The 18,340-nt window shown below is 47.7% G+C and overlaps 1 protein-coding gene across 2 annotated transcripts in view; it reads right to left on the bottom strand.

Annotated features, from left to right (window-relative positions):
• Window positions 1-18,340, bottom strand: part of EZR (ezrin) — a 63,928-nt gene that overhangs the window by 21,060 nt on the left and 24,528 nt on the right. Inside the window, exons 2-6 of one of the 2 annotated variants that reach the window (XM_010598841.3) lie at window positions 14,231-14,314; window positions 6,973-7,068; window positions 5,819-6,093; window positions 4,719-4,802; window positions 3,261-3,407 (exon numbers count right to left, since the gene is read on the bottom strand). In XM_010598841.3, the coding sequence (XP_010597143.1) occupies window positions 3,261-3,407; window positions 4,719-4,802; window positions 5,819-6,093; window positions 6,973-7,068; window positions 14,231-14,314 (686 nt within the window). Of the gene's footprint in view, window positions 1-3,260; window positions 3,408-4,718; window positions 4,803-5,818; window positions 6,094-6,972; window positions 7,069-14,230; window positions 14,315-18,340 lie in introns of those variants that run through there. The other variant, XM_010598842.2, reaches the window with a different exon arrangement.

Genomic DNA, 18,340 nt, shown 5'->3' on the forward strand with positions numbered 1-18,340 from the left:
GGGGGAAAAAAAACCACAGTAATAATTGTTTCAAGCAAGACTCATCAGTGGATACTAGAATGGATAGATGAAACAAAGAATGAGAGAAACAGGGTGTTTACATAGTTTCAAAGTATCTCCCCAAAAGATACTTATCCATTACTCAGCTCTTGCTTCCATCCCCAACTTGGCTTCACAGCCCCGTTTACTTAAAACGCTAATCAAATGGTCTCCTGGAGTCCAGGACAACTTCAGAAACTCCCACCTAGAGAAGCTGCTCTACAAAGGCGTGAACCCAGAGAGGGGAGGAAGCGGGGCGGGGGGGGGGGGACGACTTATAAAGGAGGAAAGAATGTGGGGGCAGTATTGGGTTTCTTTGTTTTATTTTCCTCTGAGAATGCCACAAGCATCAGCTTATAACGCCTGCCAGGGAAAGTGCCTGCCCATTTCCTCCTCTCTGTACTCAACTCCTGTTCTGATCTAAGGATCTAAAGAAAGAAAAAAGACAACAGCTTTCCGTCCTACAGGGTCCCACATTAACGTTACGTGTACAATGAAAAGGGACCAAAGAGATGTTTCCCAATCAGAGCATTTGTACACTAAAAGGACACGGCCTTCTGGTAAAATTCGGGTGGTATTTGTTTATTTGCAGGTGCCCTAACTCTCTTAACACTCAGCGTACATCCCCAGTGTATCAGGTTCCTTGATAACTGAGCAGTGGATCCACACTGTCTCCCCACTATTAGTTCCTTGATAATAACAACACTCAGCATGGCTGAGGAGTCCTTGCAGGCTTGAGTTCCCATCTCCTGGTTATACGGGGAATCACGCTGTCAACATTTGCCCAGGCCTGTTAATTGCCTGACAGTGCCCGTCTTTGTAACTGGAAAGGGAGTGCACCTTTGGTGACGTGGAGAGGAAGAGAAGCAGGAAGGGCAGCTTGCTCAGTGCCCCAGCATTTTCTCTGGGGAGAAAACCGACTGGGGAATCGCCAGTTTCACAGTTGAATGAGGACAGCAGGGGCGGAAATGGGACTGAATGGGCACTGGCTCCAGTTTTACTTGGAAAGAATGAACATTTTTACATGGGCTGGGGGCTGCTGCAAGCTGGCTGACATCAGCAAGCTCCCGCCTATGGCTGTTTCTCGCAGCCTGAAAAACCTGTTTGGCCTTGGCTGTGTTACAAAACCTGGGCATTCAAGAAACTGGTTCAGAGACCGAGGCAGGTTCCCACAGATGTTACCAGGGGATGTGGTGTGCTCTCTGATGTGTGCCTTGTCCCCTAGCACATCTGCGCTAACAGGTTGCAATCCTCCACTCAGCCTTCGAGGAAGGACCTAGAAACTATGTCAGAAGTTCTTGTATTTCCCAGACTGCTCATCTCTTTGCCAACCCTGGTCGCTGGGGGAAAGATGACATCAGTAGTGCACATCCTTGTTAGTATTCAAACAGTTAAGCGTTTGAATACTAACCTAAAGGTTGGCGGTTCGAACCCACCCAGAGGCCCCTCAGAAACAGCTCTGGCTATCTGCTTCTGAAAGGTCACTGCCTGGAAAACCCTATGGAGCAGTTCTCTCTGCACATGTGGGGTTGCCATGAGTTGGAATCGACTCGATGGCAACTAACGACAGCTTCTCTGAAGAGCTCCTGGGAGCCTCTGGTAAGTAGGGAAGTGGCCGTCACCTCAGGGACCAAATTCATCCTGGCAAAGCCATTCCCCTCAGCAGAGACCTTTGGTCCTGTGGACACAGCAGCCATCCACTGTGGGTCCCGTGTCCATTTAGGCACAAAGCGGAGGGACAAAAAGTCTCTGACACTGGTCCCTGCCCTGCCTGAATGAAGCATCTCTGTACTTCACGCCTGGCAAGAATACACTTGGCTGGGACTAGCAACCGATCCTTCATGGGCACGTCGTTTGTGGAAAGCAGGGCAACTCCCCACATTAATTCCAGAGAGGGGGTGCCTGGGAGCCTGAGCGTGGGGAGCTGCAAACAGTAACATCAGAAATGAGGCGAGAGGGGCGAGGCATGGACAGGAAGTGTGGGCGGGCCACCACGTAAAAGAACAGCGTGCCGGGGGGGCTCAGGAAAGGTGGGCTGGCCTGGCCCTGCAGCTGGCACAGGCCCACACAAACCCCACAGCCTCAAGGCCACGCTGCACCATCCTCGGAGGCAGGAGCCAGGCCCGCTCCCCCACAGGAGTGGCTCCTGCCCTTTACTGACCCCTTCATCCAGCAGCCTCCGCGGACATTTGGGGGAGCCCTTCTGAGCCATAATGCGGGCGCTCGGAGCAGGGTAACTAGGGAACCTCGCCCTTCCTGAACTGCCTTTTAAATTCAGGCAGCTTCAGATCTGAAGTATCTAGAAACGACACTTTCTTCTCTGAAAGCAGGGAACCACCAAGGAAAACCCTCTCTGCCCTCCTTGCATTAGGGCGACTTTTCTGGGTCTCCATCTAGCTTCTTGGGAGTCCCTGGGTGGTGTAAATGGTTAAGTGCTTGGCTGCCAACTGAATGGCTGGAGGTTCCAGTCCAGCCGGGGGCACCTCAGAAGAAAGGCCTGGTGATCTACTGCCAAAAATCAGCCACTGAAAACCCTATAAAGCACAATTCTACTTTGACTCTGGTGACCTGTTATCTAGCCCCTTGGCAGAAAGAAGACATGCATACGTTTGTAACCAATGGACGGGCCCGCCCCACCCAGCAGGCCTCACTGCTCCTGCACTTGCGTGCCTCTGTCCACACACTGAAGATCACATATGTGGAGCACAGAAGTCCAGAGGATTAAGCTGAACTGTTTGTACATGCAGGCTATTGTTTGTAGAATCTGAAAGTCCCAGGCTTGGCTGAATTAGAAGCTTCCAGCCCTGAGGGCCTGGGTCTGGGCAGAAGCCATGTGCCTGTAGGTACAGGGACCTGGGCCTCACTGGGAGGGGAGGGGGCGTTCTCCCACAGCTGCAGCCTTCATACCCCTCCTGCACCTGCTTCAGGCTCTGTGCGGCCCCTGATGCTTTCACCCAGCTTCTGGGCCCTTGGCTGTCACTTCCTACCATGCTACATGAGCTACTGAACAGGCTGTGGGGACAGAAGACAAGAGCCCGCCTGGGGCCCCTTTCCCAGAGGGCCCCACCCAAGCTGAAAGCCCTGAGAGACTCACAACTGGGTCAGTAAACTGCTCAGTAAAGACTCCAGAAAGCAACCCAGGTGCATGTTTACCAATTTTCCCACTGTTTCCCAGGCCCACTATCCCACGAACCAAAGAGAATTATCAAGTTTCAACTCACTTATCATCTTTCTCATAAATGTTCAGCCCAAGGGCGTCAACTCCAAGCCACAGGTCTGTTCCTTTCTTATTTTTTATCTCAAAATAGTTGATTCCATACATCTCCAGGTCCTGAGCAATCTTCAGATACTCCAGCATCGCGCTGTCTCTAGTTGGGGAGAGTCAGGTGGGCACAATCATTAGTGGTGCTCTTTAGCAAAAACAAGAAAACCTCTTGCAGTATTCAAAACAAGGAGTGCTTCAAAATGAAGAGAGTATACGGGGGGGCAGGGAAACCAGATTAATGAAAACAGAACAATCAGAATGGAAATACTGAGGATATCTATGCATGGTGAAGAATATAACCAATGTCACTGAACAATGTGTGTAGAAATTATTGAATAGGAACCTAAACTGCTACGTAAACCTTCACTGAAACCATAAGAAAATATTATTTAAAAAATTACTTAAAAAATCCAAAACAAAACAAGTGACACAGGATGGACAGAGAGCCATGTGCTCAGAGGTGCTGTTTCCTGACCTTCTGGGACTGGATGCTGACAGTGGCGGTCAGGTCAGCAGACCCAACTGAGGACCAGGTAACAGCCCTATGGCCCGAACAAGACCCTGGAGATGCCATCCTGCCCCACACTTGCCACACTGGCTCACTTCACCAGTTCTGAAAGGAAAGCGCTGACTGGCTCCCACTGGTTTCTCCCGAGACAAGAGAGTCATCTCTTGTACGTCAGCACAAGGCATGGTCTTTCTCGGGCCTATGTGTGCTTTCGGGGGCTCTGCCTCCCACCTGACCTGTCACCACTGTCAAAGACTTTGTGCTATTTCCACCTCCACAAAGGTTCCCTGGGTCAGACAGGAAACTCTAAAGAGCAAAACGCTTCTGAGGCCCCAATTGCGAGCCAACATCTGAGGCTGTGACAACAGGCGACCAGCCCAAGACGAGGCGCTCTTAGACACCACCACCCAGCATCAGGAAGTCTGGGGCTTCTCACACTGGGTGGCTCTGTGCCACATATGCCTCTCCTTCACACTCGTTTCTGATGGTTTAATATCATAATTTCTCACTTAGCATCAACTGTTTTTTCATTTGTGCACAGTTTTGATGGTGACTACCTTATAGACAATGAGCAGACCAGTGTCTCTCTGACAGAGGAAAGAAAAACAACGCTCTGGTTGCTTGTCAACAGTGTTCCCTCTTGACTAAAAATGAACAGTTTTACATACAGACCGTCTCTCTCCCCTAAACCAAGGAAGGGAGAAAGCTTTTGGGACCTCTAGGCTTAAACACATTTGCTTATCACCCCAGGCACGAGCACCTGGCTTTGTTTAAGGAAAAAAGAAACCACTTCCAGCTGCTTTAACTTGATCAGACAGAAGCCTGGACTTTAGTCCACAGGCTCCAGAGCCAGGCCCCCAGGAAGCCCGGGCTGGAGTCACCTAACAGGAAGACCCTGGTGCTCACCTGAGCATCCCACGGTGTTCAGCATGCCACACCTGGATACGGTCCTCCCACTGGTCCCGAGTCAGCTTGTGCTGGTCCATCACTCTGGGAGCAGAAGCAGAGCACACACGTCACAGAGGGCGCCCACAACCCCACCACATGCAGATCTCTGCTCTCCTTTCAAATGACACGCTCATAAAGAGCTTTGTCTCCACTTCTGCTGAAGCCCACTTAGCCTGAACAGTTTAGAGCTCGGAGAAGCAACTTCTAGTTCTGTTTTTAAAAATAAAAATAAAAGCATTTCATTTAAGAGGGCTCTTCTTCCAAAAGGAGTCCCTGGGTGGTGCAAACAGTTAACATGCTTGGCTGCTAACCAAAAAGGTGGAGGTCCGATTCCACCCAGAGGCACCTTAAAAGAAAGGCCTGGCAATTTAATTCTGAAGAATCAGCCCTGAAAATGTAACATGGACGGGGTTGCCATGAGTCAGAGTCAACCTGATGGCAACCGTGGTCCCCTACCACCCCCCTGCCCAAACACAAAAGGGATCATTTATGTGACCATTCAAAAAAACCTGTTGCCATCGACTTGACTCCGACTCACAGCAACCCTACAGAACAGAGGAGAACTGCCCCATGCGGTATCCAAGGAGTACCTGGTGGACTGGAACTGCTGACCTTTTGGCTAGCAGCCGAGTTCTTAACCACTGCACCACCAGGGCTCCGTGTGACCACTAGTGAATAAAAACAGGTTTCACGGGGGCAAGATTCTTATATACCAGGAAAAGCTACGCAGTCAGGACATAAGGTATCCCCAATAATAAAGTCACTTTCCATTTTCCAGGAGGAATAGCAGCTCTCCTCTCCTGGTTACGTTTGCTACTAGAACCTTCAGGTCCATCGTCAGTGGCTTAGGGAGAACAGGGTGTCGGGTCAGTATCTCCTGACGTCTGGAGTACTGACTTTACAAACCCAGATGAGGGAATGCCTGGAGCCCAGCCTAAAGGAGCACCTAACCTTGACCAGGTGCTTGCTGTCTCTCCTGGCTACTTCTAAGCTGACCATGTACGCCTGGAGAGAGGTGGCACGGCTGCTCCTGCACCAGGCTGCCACCCTCGGCTCACCTTTGGGGGACCAGCCGCTCGGAGCTGAGGTACCCAGACTTGTGCAACTCTTTGTTGTAATCTCCAAACTTGGCCTGCACTGCGTAGGAGCCCAGGAGCACCGCGGTCTCAGGGGGACAGTAGATCTCATCGCTGAGGATCCCCTCCTTCACTTGCAGGAAGAAGAGCTTCTGGGTGATGTCCTGGATGAGCTCCTCAGGCACGTCTTCCGGGTAGAACTTGGCGCGGAACCTGAACTGGAGGGGGGTCTCCTTTCTGAGCTCCTGGGCAGACACCTGGGCCACAAACAAGCCAAACGCTCTCGTTACAGGTTCAGGGGACAAATCCCTGCCTCCCCAGACACAGGTGATTAACCGAGGACTCAAAAGAGCCCCTCAGGCCAGTTTTCAGAAGATAACATTTATTCTGAGAGCAGCCTTTTTAGTGGGCGGACAAAAGAAGTCAGTCAAAAGTCCTACACTCAGTGGGAATGCCAGCAACAGCCACTAGGCCCAGCCCCCATTTTCTAGGATCGATGCCATCATTTCCAGAGAAACTCGAATTTAGAGCCAACCTCGCCAAACCCCCTGGGATCCAGGAATCCGCCCACATGGCCAGAGGCTGGCCCTGGACCACGGAACTTACTTCTAGTAACTCCCCACTCTCCTCCACTCTGACATCCCAGTGGCTCTCCTGACTTGTGTAGTAACATTGGGAAGACTGAGGGAGTTTGGGAAAAGGGGCATTTTTCAAAGAGTTTGGAAAAAACCAACTTTTCATTAGAATTGCTGTATGGGATTATCCAGTCTTTAGAACTGAAAGATAATCTACCACAGGTTCCGACAGAGCTATAAACACACTCTTTACAAAACAGTGGATGATTCATGGTTTATAAGATTAACGATCTCACCAGGAAAAAAAAAGCAAATCAACTGAAAGCTCAGCAACTACCCATCGTGCTGTGCCAACGAGCAAGCAATTAGGAGAAATGCCAGGGTCTAACTCCCAACCAATACGCCCACTTACTGGAAACCTGCAACCTTTTCATTTGTTCGAACTTTTACACAAATAAAAAGGAACAAAACAAAAGACAGAGTTAAGGTGCTCGAGTTTCAATGTCAACGGGGCAGACCAACACCCAATTAACATCCTATAAATAGTTAACCCCGACTTACCTTCTTATCAAGTTTCAACCAGGTTGGAAATCCTTTATTATCCACGTACTGGAGGCCAAAGTACCATACTTCCCGAAGTCCAATAGTCTTAACCACCTGAGAGAGAGAAGCCAAAACAGTCACAAGAAAATCTCTCCCCCGGAGGCCCTCCACACATGGTACCGTCCAACACACCATACTGTCCAATGCGTGGCACCATCCAACACATGGCAGTGCCTACACACGGAAGCGCCCACACATGGTACAGCTGCCCCAGAACTTAGTGGAACTCGGAGTCTCAAGTAACTTCTCACTAACAGAGACCATTAAGTCAAGGTTATATATGATTGATCTTTAATATGAATGAGTGGATTCAGGATTATCTTTATAAAATCACCACCCTACTCCCTCTTTTACTCCCCTGTACTCTGTGATGTCTTCCTGAGCACTCCCAGGGTGAGCTATAGCCAGCAGAGAGAACTGTGCTCCCCATAGCCCACCAGCAGAAGCATGTGCCCAGGTAGAAATGTCACCTGGACATGGTTAAAATTACCAATGAAAAGCAAAGGAGCCCCTGGGGCCTCCTCTAGCTGCCTGTGCCTGTGTTCCTGCTCTTGGCCAGCTGGCCCCGGAATCCAATTGAACTAGAAGACGGGAACTTTCGCCCTGGAGAAAGCAGGAAATAACCGGGGGCAAGCTTCCTGGATGGTAAGACTGGCAGCAGGAGGGGCTAGAGACTGGAGCTCGGCTTTACATGTGCGGTGGGGGGGAAGATGATATTCTTTGGGCTCCAGAAATTTGAAGTTTGGATACAAAGAAAGGGTACAATTGCCAACTCCAGCTCCTGGCAACTGTTAAGTTTCGCATATTAAAATTCTCCACGGTCCTAGAAAAGAGAAAGTCTCTTGTGGTCCATTGAAAGAGGGCCCTAGCCTGGTGTTCTTGGGGCTGTCTTGGAGATGACATCAGTGCTGATAGGCCCTGCTAGGGACTCTTGCTGAACAAACACTCACAAAACTGAGCGCCAGGACTTTGATGTTTAACTTTAAATCCCAAGACACAAAACGCTAAACTTCCCAAAATGCATTACCTATGTCCAGGTAGGTGGTTTCTTTCATAATAAAAGTAAAAGGGACTGAATGCCTTAGAGATGACCTTCAGGCATCCGAACTCTTGCTTAAAGTAACATGTGGAATTCCAAATTAACTCCTGACCCAGCTGCCCGCTTCCTCATCCCTGGGGTGCCTGGTGCTTGACAAGGCTCTGGGTGTGTCTGTTTATGAAATCCCACCGCCCCAGATGCCTCCAAAAGGGGGAAAAGAAAAACAAAACAAAAACTATAACCAAGTTTCTTCATCATGGATACGAAAGGAAATCTGACTTTTTACACAGGCTTTATTCTAAAGTCTTTTGTGAAATCTTGCTTTTGTTTTTATAGTAGCTAAGCGTAAACTAAGAAGCCCTTGTAGGCTCAGTGGTTATGAACTCAGGCGCTAATCAAAAGGTCAGCGGCTCGAACCCACCAACCACTCCAAGGGAGAAAGATGTGGCAGTCTGCTTCTGTAAAGATTACAACCTTGGAAACCCTACGGGGCGGTTCTACTCTGTCTTACAGGGTCCAGATAGTCAGAACTGACTCAACTGCAATGGGTCTGAAGTGTAGAGAAAGCTGAATTCAAAGACCAGGTTTTAATAACCAATCCTGCTGATTTCTTATTCTCCACAAACCTCCATCTCTTCAACTCGGAAACAGGCAAGATGAACCCTGCCTTGCTGTCCTCTTCGGGTTTCTTCACGGCTGTGCCTGAAAGCCCCGCGTGCCCTTGCGACTGCCAAGTCTCTCACTACTCTCTTCACTTTGCCCAGCCCGCCTCAGCCTTCACCTGCGCTTACCCTGTCTGAATGACTTCCGTCCCTTTCAGACTCTAGATGATTTTCAGGCCACAGCTCAGACTCATCTTTCTCACTCCTCCACGACGTGGCCAGCTCCCTTCACAGGGCATATGGAACACTCTACGGTCCCACCATGGGCTCAATCTGCCATCTGCCTTCTTAGTTGGAGCACCTGTCCCTGGCTGCCCTGCACCACCTCCGGTCATACTTCACGAAGCTACAGTCCCTTCTCCTGTAAACCTCTTCAGGGTCTCTTGTCTAGCCCCACTTCTCTCCCTACGGGGTCTCCAAAACAACACAGTAGAAGTGGACAACCTTCCTTTCTTTAGCCAGTCCTAAAACCAACCCAGATGTCTTTCCTCAAAGGAATAATCCATATTTCTGGAAAAAGGCTCCTCACTGTTCCCTTCCATTTCCTTAGCTTAACCCAACGCTAATACACACCACACAGAAGAACCTGAACAGGTGTGATGACTATCCCCTTATCTCTGTCCCAATGACGGTTTAAATGGCAAATACTTGGAAAGGAAAAGGCAGGATGTGTACTCGGCTCCATCTTAAGCAGCCGCTTGGCAAATACCTTTTGAGATGGAAACAATAAGCCCACCGATTCACTCACTTCCTCCCCGCTCAGGATCTCGGGTAGCGGGGGGAGGTAGGGCACCACCCTACAGAAGCCCTGTTACTAGTGTCAGAGTCCCAGCTCTGCCCCCAGCCGTGTGGCTGCTGGCTTGGTTACCTCATCTGTCAAATCAGAGCACTGGACTAGAATCTAGTCACTAGATGCTCTTAGATAAAGACACAACATGCCAGGATGCCAGGCTGGGATGGGGGTTGTTGTAGGTGACATGTAAGTACAAATGGAGTGAGGAACGGAGGGGTTAGACTAACTTCCCTTCAAAGCCTCTTTCCGCCTACTCTATGCAAGGCCCGTATTTTGAGACTGGGAACATCTGGCCTATGAATGAGCTTCCTAGACCTGGAACACCTGTACAGGTGTAGTATCCATTCATCACCTGTCTCAGCACAAAGCAACAGGTGAACAGCCCTGTGCACCCAAAGACCCTGAAAGGTGTTCAGGAGAAAACATTCTCAGCTTGGTTGAGGACACTGCGTGGGGGAGGAGCCTCTGGAAGAGGCCTCAGTAATCAAAGCCCCAGTGCAAAGTGCGGCTTGCAGTTACAGGACGAGGGAAGGGATAGAACTCACTTCCCTAGTGAGAGGGTCTCTCATTACACAGGGCACTGAGCTTACTCCTCAGTCCTGCTCGCCTGTGCAGATGACGTGGCACCTTGTATAAATAGACAGATACACCTCCAAAAAGACCAATGTAACTATAGAGTTCAAAGAGCCAGCAGTTCTATGATGGTGGGCAAGGCACTTGATCTCCCTGAGCCTCAACTTCCTCATCTATAACACACAACATACTAGACCAAGAATTCCCAAGGTCTACTCCAGCCTTAACATTCTCAGATCGCCTGGTGTCTTTCATTAAAAAATCCAAACCTGTTTCCATCAAGTTGATTCTGACTTATAGTGACCCTATAGGACAGAGTACAACTCCCCCATAGAGTTTCCATGGAGTGCCTGGTAGATTCGAACTATTGATCTTTGGCAGCTCTTAACCACTACACCATCAGGGTTTCCATGTCTTTCATTAAAAGTGCAAAACCATAAAAGATCTTCAGAGAGCTCCAAGATCCAGTCTCGTCACTGGCGGGGGAATGGGGGGAAACAGAGAAGGGAGAGAAAGGGCAGGCGGAGACCCAGAATCTCCTTGTCCACTACAACTCCCATCTTAAATCTGACGAGTGGTGGAATATAACCACGTACCTTCGCATTGAGGTTTAGATACAAAGACAACCTGGGAACAGTGACTAAGTGAGAATCGACCAAGATTTTGTTCTAGCAGAATTGAATCAAGGGAACCTCGTCTTCTGGGCTGGGGGACAGGAATACATCGTTCTAACAGGACAGATGGTGGGAGGTTAATGAGCTCTGGAATCATATGCACTCAGAACCTATCAAGATTTGAAATGTTGACTGCATTCATGTGTTCAGCATTTTTTTAAAAAATCGTCTACAAAAATTCGTACTGGAGTGAGTTCTGGATTCATTTTTGTATACCTCTTAATTCATAGCTCCATTCTACAGGTGAGCAGATCATCTAAAATCAGAAAAACACCTGGCTTGAAACCAACAAAAACGCCAAAGTAGATACAATCATTTGTCATATTTCAATATGGCGCCCTGGAACCCAGGCACTAAGAAAATCCGGTGAGAGCATGCGGCTCAACACCAAGAGCATTTAAGCATGAGGCTGAAAGTTTCTGAAATCTGAAGTGCACACATATAGGACTTCAGGTACAAGCCGCTCTGCTGTTTCTCCACCCAGCAGGAAACAAGGGCGCAGCAAGCAGCAGAGAAGAGTATCTTGTGAGAATCAACACTATTTCTGCCTTTCCACAAAAATATTACAAACTCTTCAATAGCCTCTTCACATAATCTCTGAAAAGCAACAGGTGAAAAGGATACGGAAAATGGAGGCTAGGAAGCTGAACGATGAATCCAGCAAACACTTGACTGTAACTGTTACTGTTTAGTTTTTCCACTTATGTAGAGAGTTTCCATCCTTTTTTAAAAAATGAAGCTGAAGAGGCACCAAGGCCTGCAGAGACCTACCAGACGCTGCCAGAGAAGGGCCTGAAGGGAGACGTCGGCACAGGTCCGCTGGAGGCAGACTGAACGCAAGCCTTCTGGGCTTCCCGTCCGGCCCAGTGTTCCAACCACTCTGCACTAAGGCTCACTGGCTCCAGTAACTTCACATAGAATTGTCTTCCAGGGGAGCCCTTTGCTTTCTAGCCTCAGTCCAGCCTCACCCACAACAGTAAATACCTTATCCCTATTGGGTGAGGCCGTCCCAGGGCCCGGCTTCAGACTAACAGCACCAGGGAGAGCTGGCTCTCCTGTAATGCGCTGCAGAACCACACCCACCCTCTAAGGCTTCAGTCCAGGGCATCCCTGGGCACCTCACGTCTCAGGGGGACTGATGCGGCTGCTGTGGAGAGACTGCCCATCACCTGGGGGACTCGTCAACTGGAGCTCCTTTTGCAGGTGAGAGGAGACGTGATCAAGCCTGGGAGGAGTCACCCAGAGCTTCTGAGTTTGCTAAAACTCTGCTCCCAGGTTGCCCAACTGCCACCCTCTCAGATTTCTGGGTCGTGTGCCAGTGTCCAGAGCATGGCTCCTCCTGCCAGCAGGGTCTCAGAAAAGCAGGTTCAAGTGGCTTGTCAACTCACATCTGGTCTGTCCCCTCCCTGGATCCCTGGCTCCAGAGCAGAAAATACTTGGCCCAGAGACGATATTGCTCTGTCCAAAGTCTGGGCTGTTTCTGGGAACATTACCACAGCCTTCATGGTGGTTCGCTGTTCTCAGCAAAGCCTCCGCCACTTGCCCTCACGCTTCAGGGAGAAATATGTGGGAATGCTGATGTGTTTCCATGTTGCCCACTGAAAAAAGCATCTTCAAAAACACCTAGGTGAGCTCACAGATGCTGAGGGGAGCCGTGGCCAGGTGACCAGGACCCTGAGGTACTGGCTGAAAACCCATTCTCTCTCTTCTATGCCATCTCTGTCCTCTGAGCTCACCATGTCATGCAGAAGAGCAAGACAGGAGGGGATGAGGATCTACATTTCTTATACAAACAAAACTAAAACCACAGGGGAAGCTTAGTGGCTTCATCCCATTTCCACCTGCAGGGGTCCTTTAAGCATGCTGCAGAAACTTTTTATCAAAAACGTGCATCCTTTAGTGAGATCTGCCAATCATCTCAAGTGTTTCATGAAGAGACAACAGGAAGCACTGCGAAAGTATTCAAAAAAGGAGAGACTGCGGAGCCTAATGGCATGCTGGGAAAGTTAAGGGCTATGGCACCTCCTCCTCGGTGCCTCTCACAGCCACACCCGGGCGGGACAACCAGGAAACCTGATTTTGTCTGAGCTACACAAGAGACTCTTACAGAGCTGGAGTCAAAGGCTAGGGCCCGTGGGCCACATCTGGCCGCGGGTAAGAACGGGCCTCACGTTTTTAAGTAGTTGGGGGAAAAATCATATAAAAATGTCACTGTCTACAAATGCAGTGTTATTGACACACAGCCATGCCCATTCACTTACGGACCATCTGCAGCTGCTTTCTGCCTACAGGGGTGACAGGAGCTGTGTGGCCTGCAAGTCTCAAATATTTACCACCCAGCCCCTTAAAGAAAAAAAAATTTGCTGACCCATGACGTAAAGCACTGAAAACTACGCCAAATAAAAGCAAGTGGGTGGTTTTCAGTCGCTCTTTGACTGGGAAAAAGATTTAGAAATTAAGATTTGAAGCACTTGTTATCAGGGAAAAAACATTTAATAAACAATTAAAAATAAAGATACATAAAATATTAAAAATACTTTTAACATTATTAACCATATTTAATAAAAAATCTCCTGAAAGTTTTGCTCTAAATCCTCGTTTCTTCTTTTCATAGCTGTTCCAGGATGACTATTTAGAAATCAGAAGCTGCTCCAACTGAGACAGTGACGAAGACTTCGCCCTCCCATCAGCGGAGTGAGTTCACTCTGGAGGCAGATGGGCACCAGGGCAGCCAGCCAGCCCTAAGTGACTGCTGGCACAATCAACCCCTTTCTTCAGTCCTCTGCTTCTACGTCTGGTAGGACCCTTATTTCACCCGGCTCTGCACAACAGAGGTGTGCCCTGCATACATCCACTAGGCACTAGGAGTCCCTGGGTGGTGCACATGGTTAGTGTGCTTGGCTGCTAACCGAAAAGATGGAGGTTTGCGTTCACCCAGAGCTGCCTCAAAAGAAAGGCCTGGCAATCTACTTCCCAAAACCCTATGGAGCAGTTCTACTCTGACACACACGGCGCTGCCACGAGTCAAAATCGACTTGATGGCAACTAACAACAACAACATGGTTGTAAGTAGGGGTTACCATGCACCCCGCAAGAATGCTTATAACAGTTTGAATCCTCCTCACAAGAGGGGGAAAAGGATCGACTATAAAAAGAGAAAGGAGCCCTGGTGGCACAGTGGTTAAGGGCTCACCTGCTAACCAAAAGGTCAGTGGTTTGAACCCACCAGTTGCTCCATGGGAGAAAGATGTGGCAGCCTGCTTCCATAAAGATTACAACCTTGGAAACCCTACAGAGGCAGTTCTATTCTGTCCTACATGGTCGTTATGAGTCAGAATCAACTCGATGGCATTTGGGTTTACAAAAAGACGAGAAAGCAGGCAAACCAGGGTAATAGGTTTAGCAAACAAAATTATTCGGCTGTTGCAAAAAATTCTCAATGGTAGCGATCTCTCTCAAGTTTATAGGTACTGACCTGATCAAAAAGCTGCTTCCCAGTAGTATTTGGCTGGATGGCAAACTCCAGCTCTGCATCCATTGTGGTGACCCGGACATTGATCTGGAAGAGACAAGACGAGTCAGACTTGACCCAGTGCTCTTTTCTCTTAGTAACCACGCACACCCACCCACCCACCGACCGTGAACCAGTGAATGAAGCCTCAGTATGGAAACACAGTTTAGATTCATATGTACGGCCTCCTTGCTTTCATAAAGCACGTACACATTGTTATCTGAGCTGTTTTCCTACAAAAATACTTGGACAACAGTTAACGTATTTTCCCATACACTGTCTTGTGGGATCCCAACAGCTGAGCGAAGGAGGCAGGGCTCACACTGCAAAGCAACAGCTCATGGTGAAGGCAAGAACTTTCCAGCCCCTCAATCTGCTTACTTCCTGAGAAGGCATGCTAAACTAGGAAGCAAAAAGAAGAGATAAGGATCTATAAACCAGAAAGTTTACAGCAACTTTAGAAGCTACCTAAATAGTGAACAGAGAAATAGGTAAATGACACCTTAAGACAGAAGATTATGTAGCAATTTAAAACGGTAATTACGAAGACAGTGGAAATACGGAAATGGCTTCTAAAATTAAAAATATGACAAACAAAATGGTCCATACTCCTTCAATGCAAATATGTGAGATATATCTGGACAACAGATCAGAGTAAAATGCAAAAAAAGGAAGTGCTATTAGGTGGGAAAACACCTGAGGACTCACTTGGTAGTGATGGGAGGGCTTTAAAAATGTTTCTAATACTGCCACATAGTTGTTTGTTTCAAAAAACTAAACCAAACTTACTTCAAGATAGTCTTCTAATTCACCACCTGAGAACATCCAGATTTATTTGCATGTGAAAAACACTCAAGTCAGTCCCAGGGGAAAATGCCACAGCTGCTCCAACTGCGCAGCTTAAGCAAAGGCTTGCTCCTCTGGCCATTTTTCAAGTAAAAGACCAGACAAACCTGTCCCCTGAGTTTTCCTGACACAGGTTACCTGCAGTCACACCTCCCCGACAGAGGCCCCAGGACCCAGTCCATGCTACGCACACAACCTGAGGAACAAAACCGGTCTTTATGGAATGTTTTTCCCCTGAAACATTCAAAACCTCCAGCTCGTCCTAACGGTTCTCTGACTGAAACAACTAATATAAACAAGGGGGATCCAATTTCCCAGACTTTTAAGAGAAAACTTTCCCCCAATCCCGAATCTACAATTTAAAGAACTGAAATTTTCTAAGAAACAAAGATGGACATTTTAAAGTCTTCGATCTTATTAAAATATAAAAATCTAAGCGTCTTTCATTTCCTTTTAGCAATGATTTACTTAAAAAACAACAACAACACACAAAATGGCTGTTATGAAGCATAAAATAAAGCAAGTATCTCTCTCAACTTTGGTCCCAAGGGTACATATTAGAGATGGGAAAACCAGCCTCAAAGTCAAATGTTCCAGTAACAAGCACAGCTCCAAACTATATACTCGCCAGCCGGCAATGACACAGCACAGGAGCAAAACTAGAGCGGAGCGGGGCCGAGAGAGGCCAAGGCAGGCTTTTCTTCCTATACCTGACTGATTCTGAAACTTAACCACCAACTGACTAGGACCACTGCCTCTATGCTGGTTAAGACAAAATACCAGACTCCACGGCACCGGGCTTTATAAATCCTAATCACTTCTAAATTTGAGGGCAATGAGAAAATGCCACCTCCTGGAACCAAAGATGATAATGGACATACATGAGGTGATATCAACCATTTTGTAAACTGATTAACAGGAATTCAGAACAGAGCATTTGAAGTTTCTGAATCAGGTCTGTATACAATGCACGCAAAGTTCACCCGACCCTTTGAGAAAGCAACTCACCAGTTAAATGAATACTTGTACTGAGGTTGGACAATAACCCAACAGTTAGGTAGGAAGTAAATGTTTTCAAAATTACGTCTAAGGAGAGAGACTGTGTGACCTCTCATCACAAAGACTTCATCTGAGTATCAATATTGCCAACACGAGCCATTTTTCCAAGTTTTAGTTGATCTGGTCTGTCCACAAACGCTTTACATATGCGCGACACAAAAATCGCCAGTCTAAAGATCACTTACGTCGTTCTGGCAGTTCAGTAAACCATAAAATTGGGGCTAGGTACAGGAAGCACAGGAGCCCTGGGGTGCAGCAGTTAAGCACTCGGCTGTTAACCAAAAGGTCTGCGGTTCAAATCCTCAGGAGAAAAGATGTGGTAGTCTGCTTCCGTAAAGATTACAGCCTTGGAGACACTATGGGGCAGTTCTCCTCTGTCCTGTGTGGTCACTATGAGCAGGAATCGACTCAACAGCAATGGGTATAGGAAGTGAAAACAGGCTTCCCACCATGTTCTGTCCACTGGTCTGTCACAAAGATTAATTCTTATTTTAAGAAATGGCTCTAAAATTATAAAATCAAGTTACTTTTAGTCAATATATGTGTATATTATCACAATGCACACTCTACAGTCTTTACACAGAAGTTGAGATGAGTGCTCACCACGAGACCAAACCAGCAGACCAACGACCACCGTGTCAGTCGGTGGCCACCCCGCATTAAGTCAGTGGGCACACACGCTACCTCAGCAGTCATCACCCCACTAGCGTTTCTCACTGGGGTGCTACTACCATTCTGGACAGGAATATTCACTCTGCATGACGATCCCAAGCACTGCAGACTGTTCAACAGCCCTGAGCCCACCTACTACCAGTCACTGTGACATCTAGAAGTACCCCCACACATTTCCCAATGCTTCCTAAGGCAGAAGGGAGTCCACCTCAGATGAAGGGCCACAGCATGGCACTGTCTCAATCTACAGTGTGCTAAACAGTTCCATGTTTGGAAAGACTACTAAGATTAACTTTCCATAGGCGGTTAAAAGAAACCAGGCTTTGAATATTAAGTAGAATATTAAGTAGAAACACCTAAATCCCAACTTCGTGTTAGGTTTCCATGGAAAGCAAGTGAACTCTGCGTAGGTGGATGCAAGTAGGAGGCTTGCATTTGCAATAGCACCATGGAAACACGGTGGGGTTGTACGGTTCTGGTATTCATGCAGATGGTCCCACAAAAACTGGAGGTCCACACACTTAAGCATATCACCACACAAACACAAACCATGTTCAAATGACAGAGAAAGGTATTACCTTGGCAATTCCCTCCAGATCACATACTTTTATCAATGGCAACATACTTATCCATGTGCCTTCGTCATCCAGTGCTGCTATAACAGAAATACCACAAGTGGATGGCTTTAACAAAGAGAAATTTATTTTCTCACAGTCTAGTAGGATATTATCGATGGCACTGGGTTTGGGTAGTAGGATATAAGTCCAAATTCAGGGTGTCAGCTCTAGGGGGAAGGCTTTCTCTCTCTGTTGGCTCTGGAGGAAGGTCCTTGTCATCAATCTTCCCCTGGACTAGGAGCTTCTCCTTGCAGGAACCCCGGGTCCAAAGGACGTGCTCTGCTCCTGGCACTGCCTTCTTGGTGGTTATGAGGTCCCCAACTCTCTGCTTGCTTCCCTTTGTTTTTATCTCTTGTAAGATAAAAGGTAGTGCAGGCCACACCCCAGGAAAATTCCCTTTACATTGGATCGGGGATGTGACCTCAGCAAGGGCGTTACATCCCATCCTAATCCTCTTAACTACAGGCAAGCGTTATGATTTGTAGTGCATAGGAAAATCACAACCACGCAATACTGGGCATCACAGTCTAGCCAAGTGGACACATATTTTGGGGGGACTCAATTCAATCCATGAATCCAGGTGTGTGTCTATTTTAAATCTATGCAAAAACAAGCAGTTAATCTCAGGCTTGTGAAAATACTAAAAACCTTTTTAACACTCTGCTTTGTTGGGGGTGGTGGTTAAAATTTGATTTTAGTCATGTACCCCCCCCACACAAGGAACCATGGGGTTGATGGTGTAGATAATGTAATAATTCATGTGTCTCCTCCAAATATTACTCCATTTGAAGCCAAGACACAACTCCATACTAAGTTCTAAAGGATTCAAACCTCAAAGAACCAGACATAACCATACCCTACTATAATCGAAATGTATAAA

This window comes from Loxodonta africana, chromosome 1 (genome assembly GCF_030014295.1).
Source record: "Loxodonta africana isolate mLoxAfr1 chromosome 1, mLoxAfr1.hap2, whole genome shotgun sequence".
NCBI lineage: Eukaryota > Metazoa > Chordata > Mammalia > Proboscidea > Elephantidae > Loxodonta > Loxodonta africana.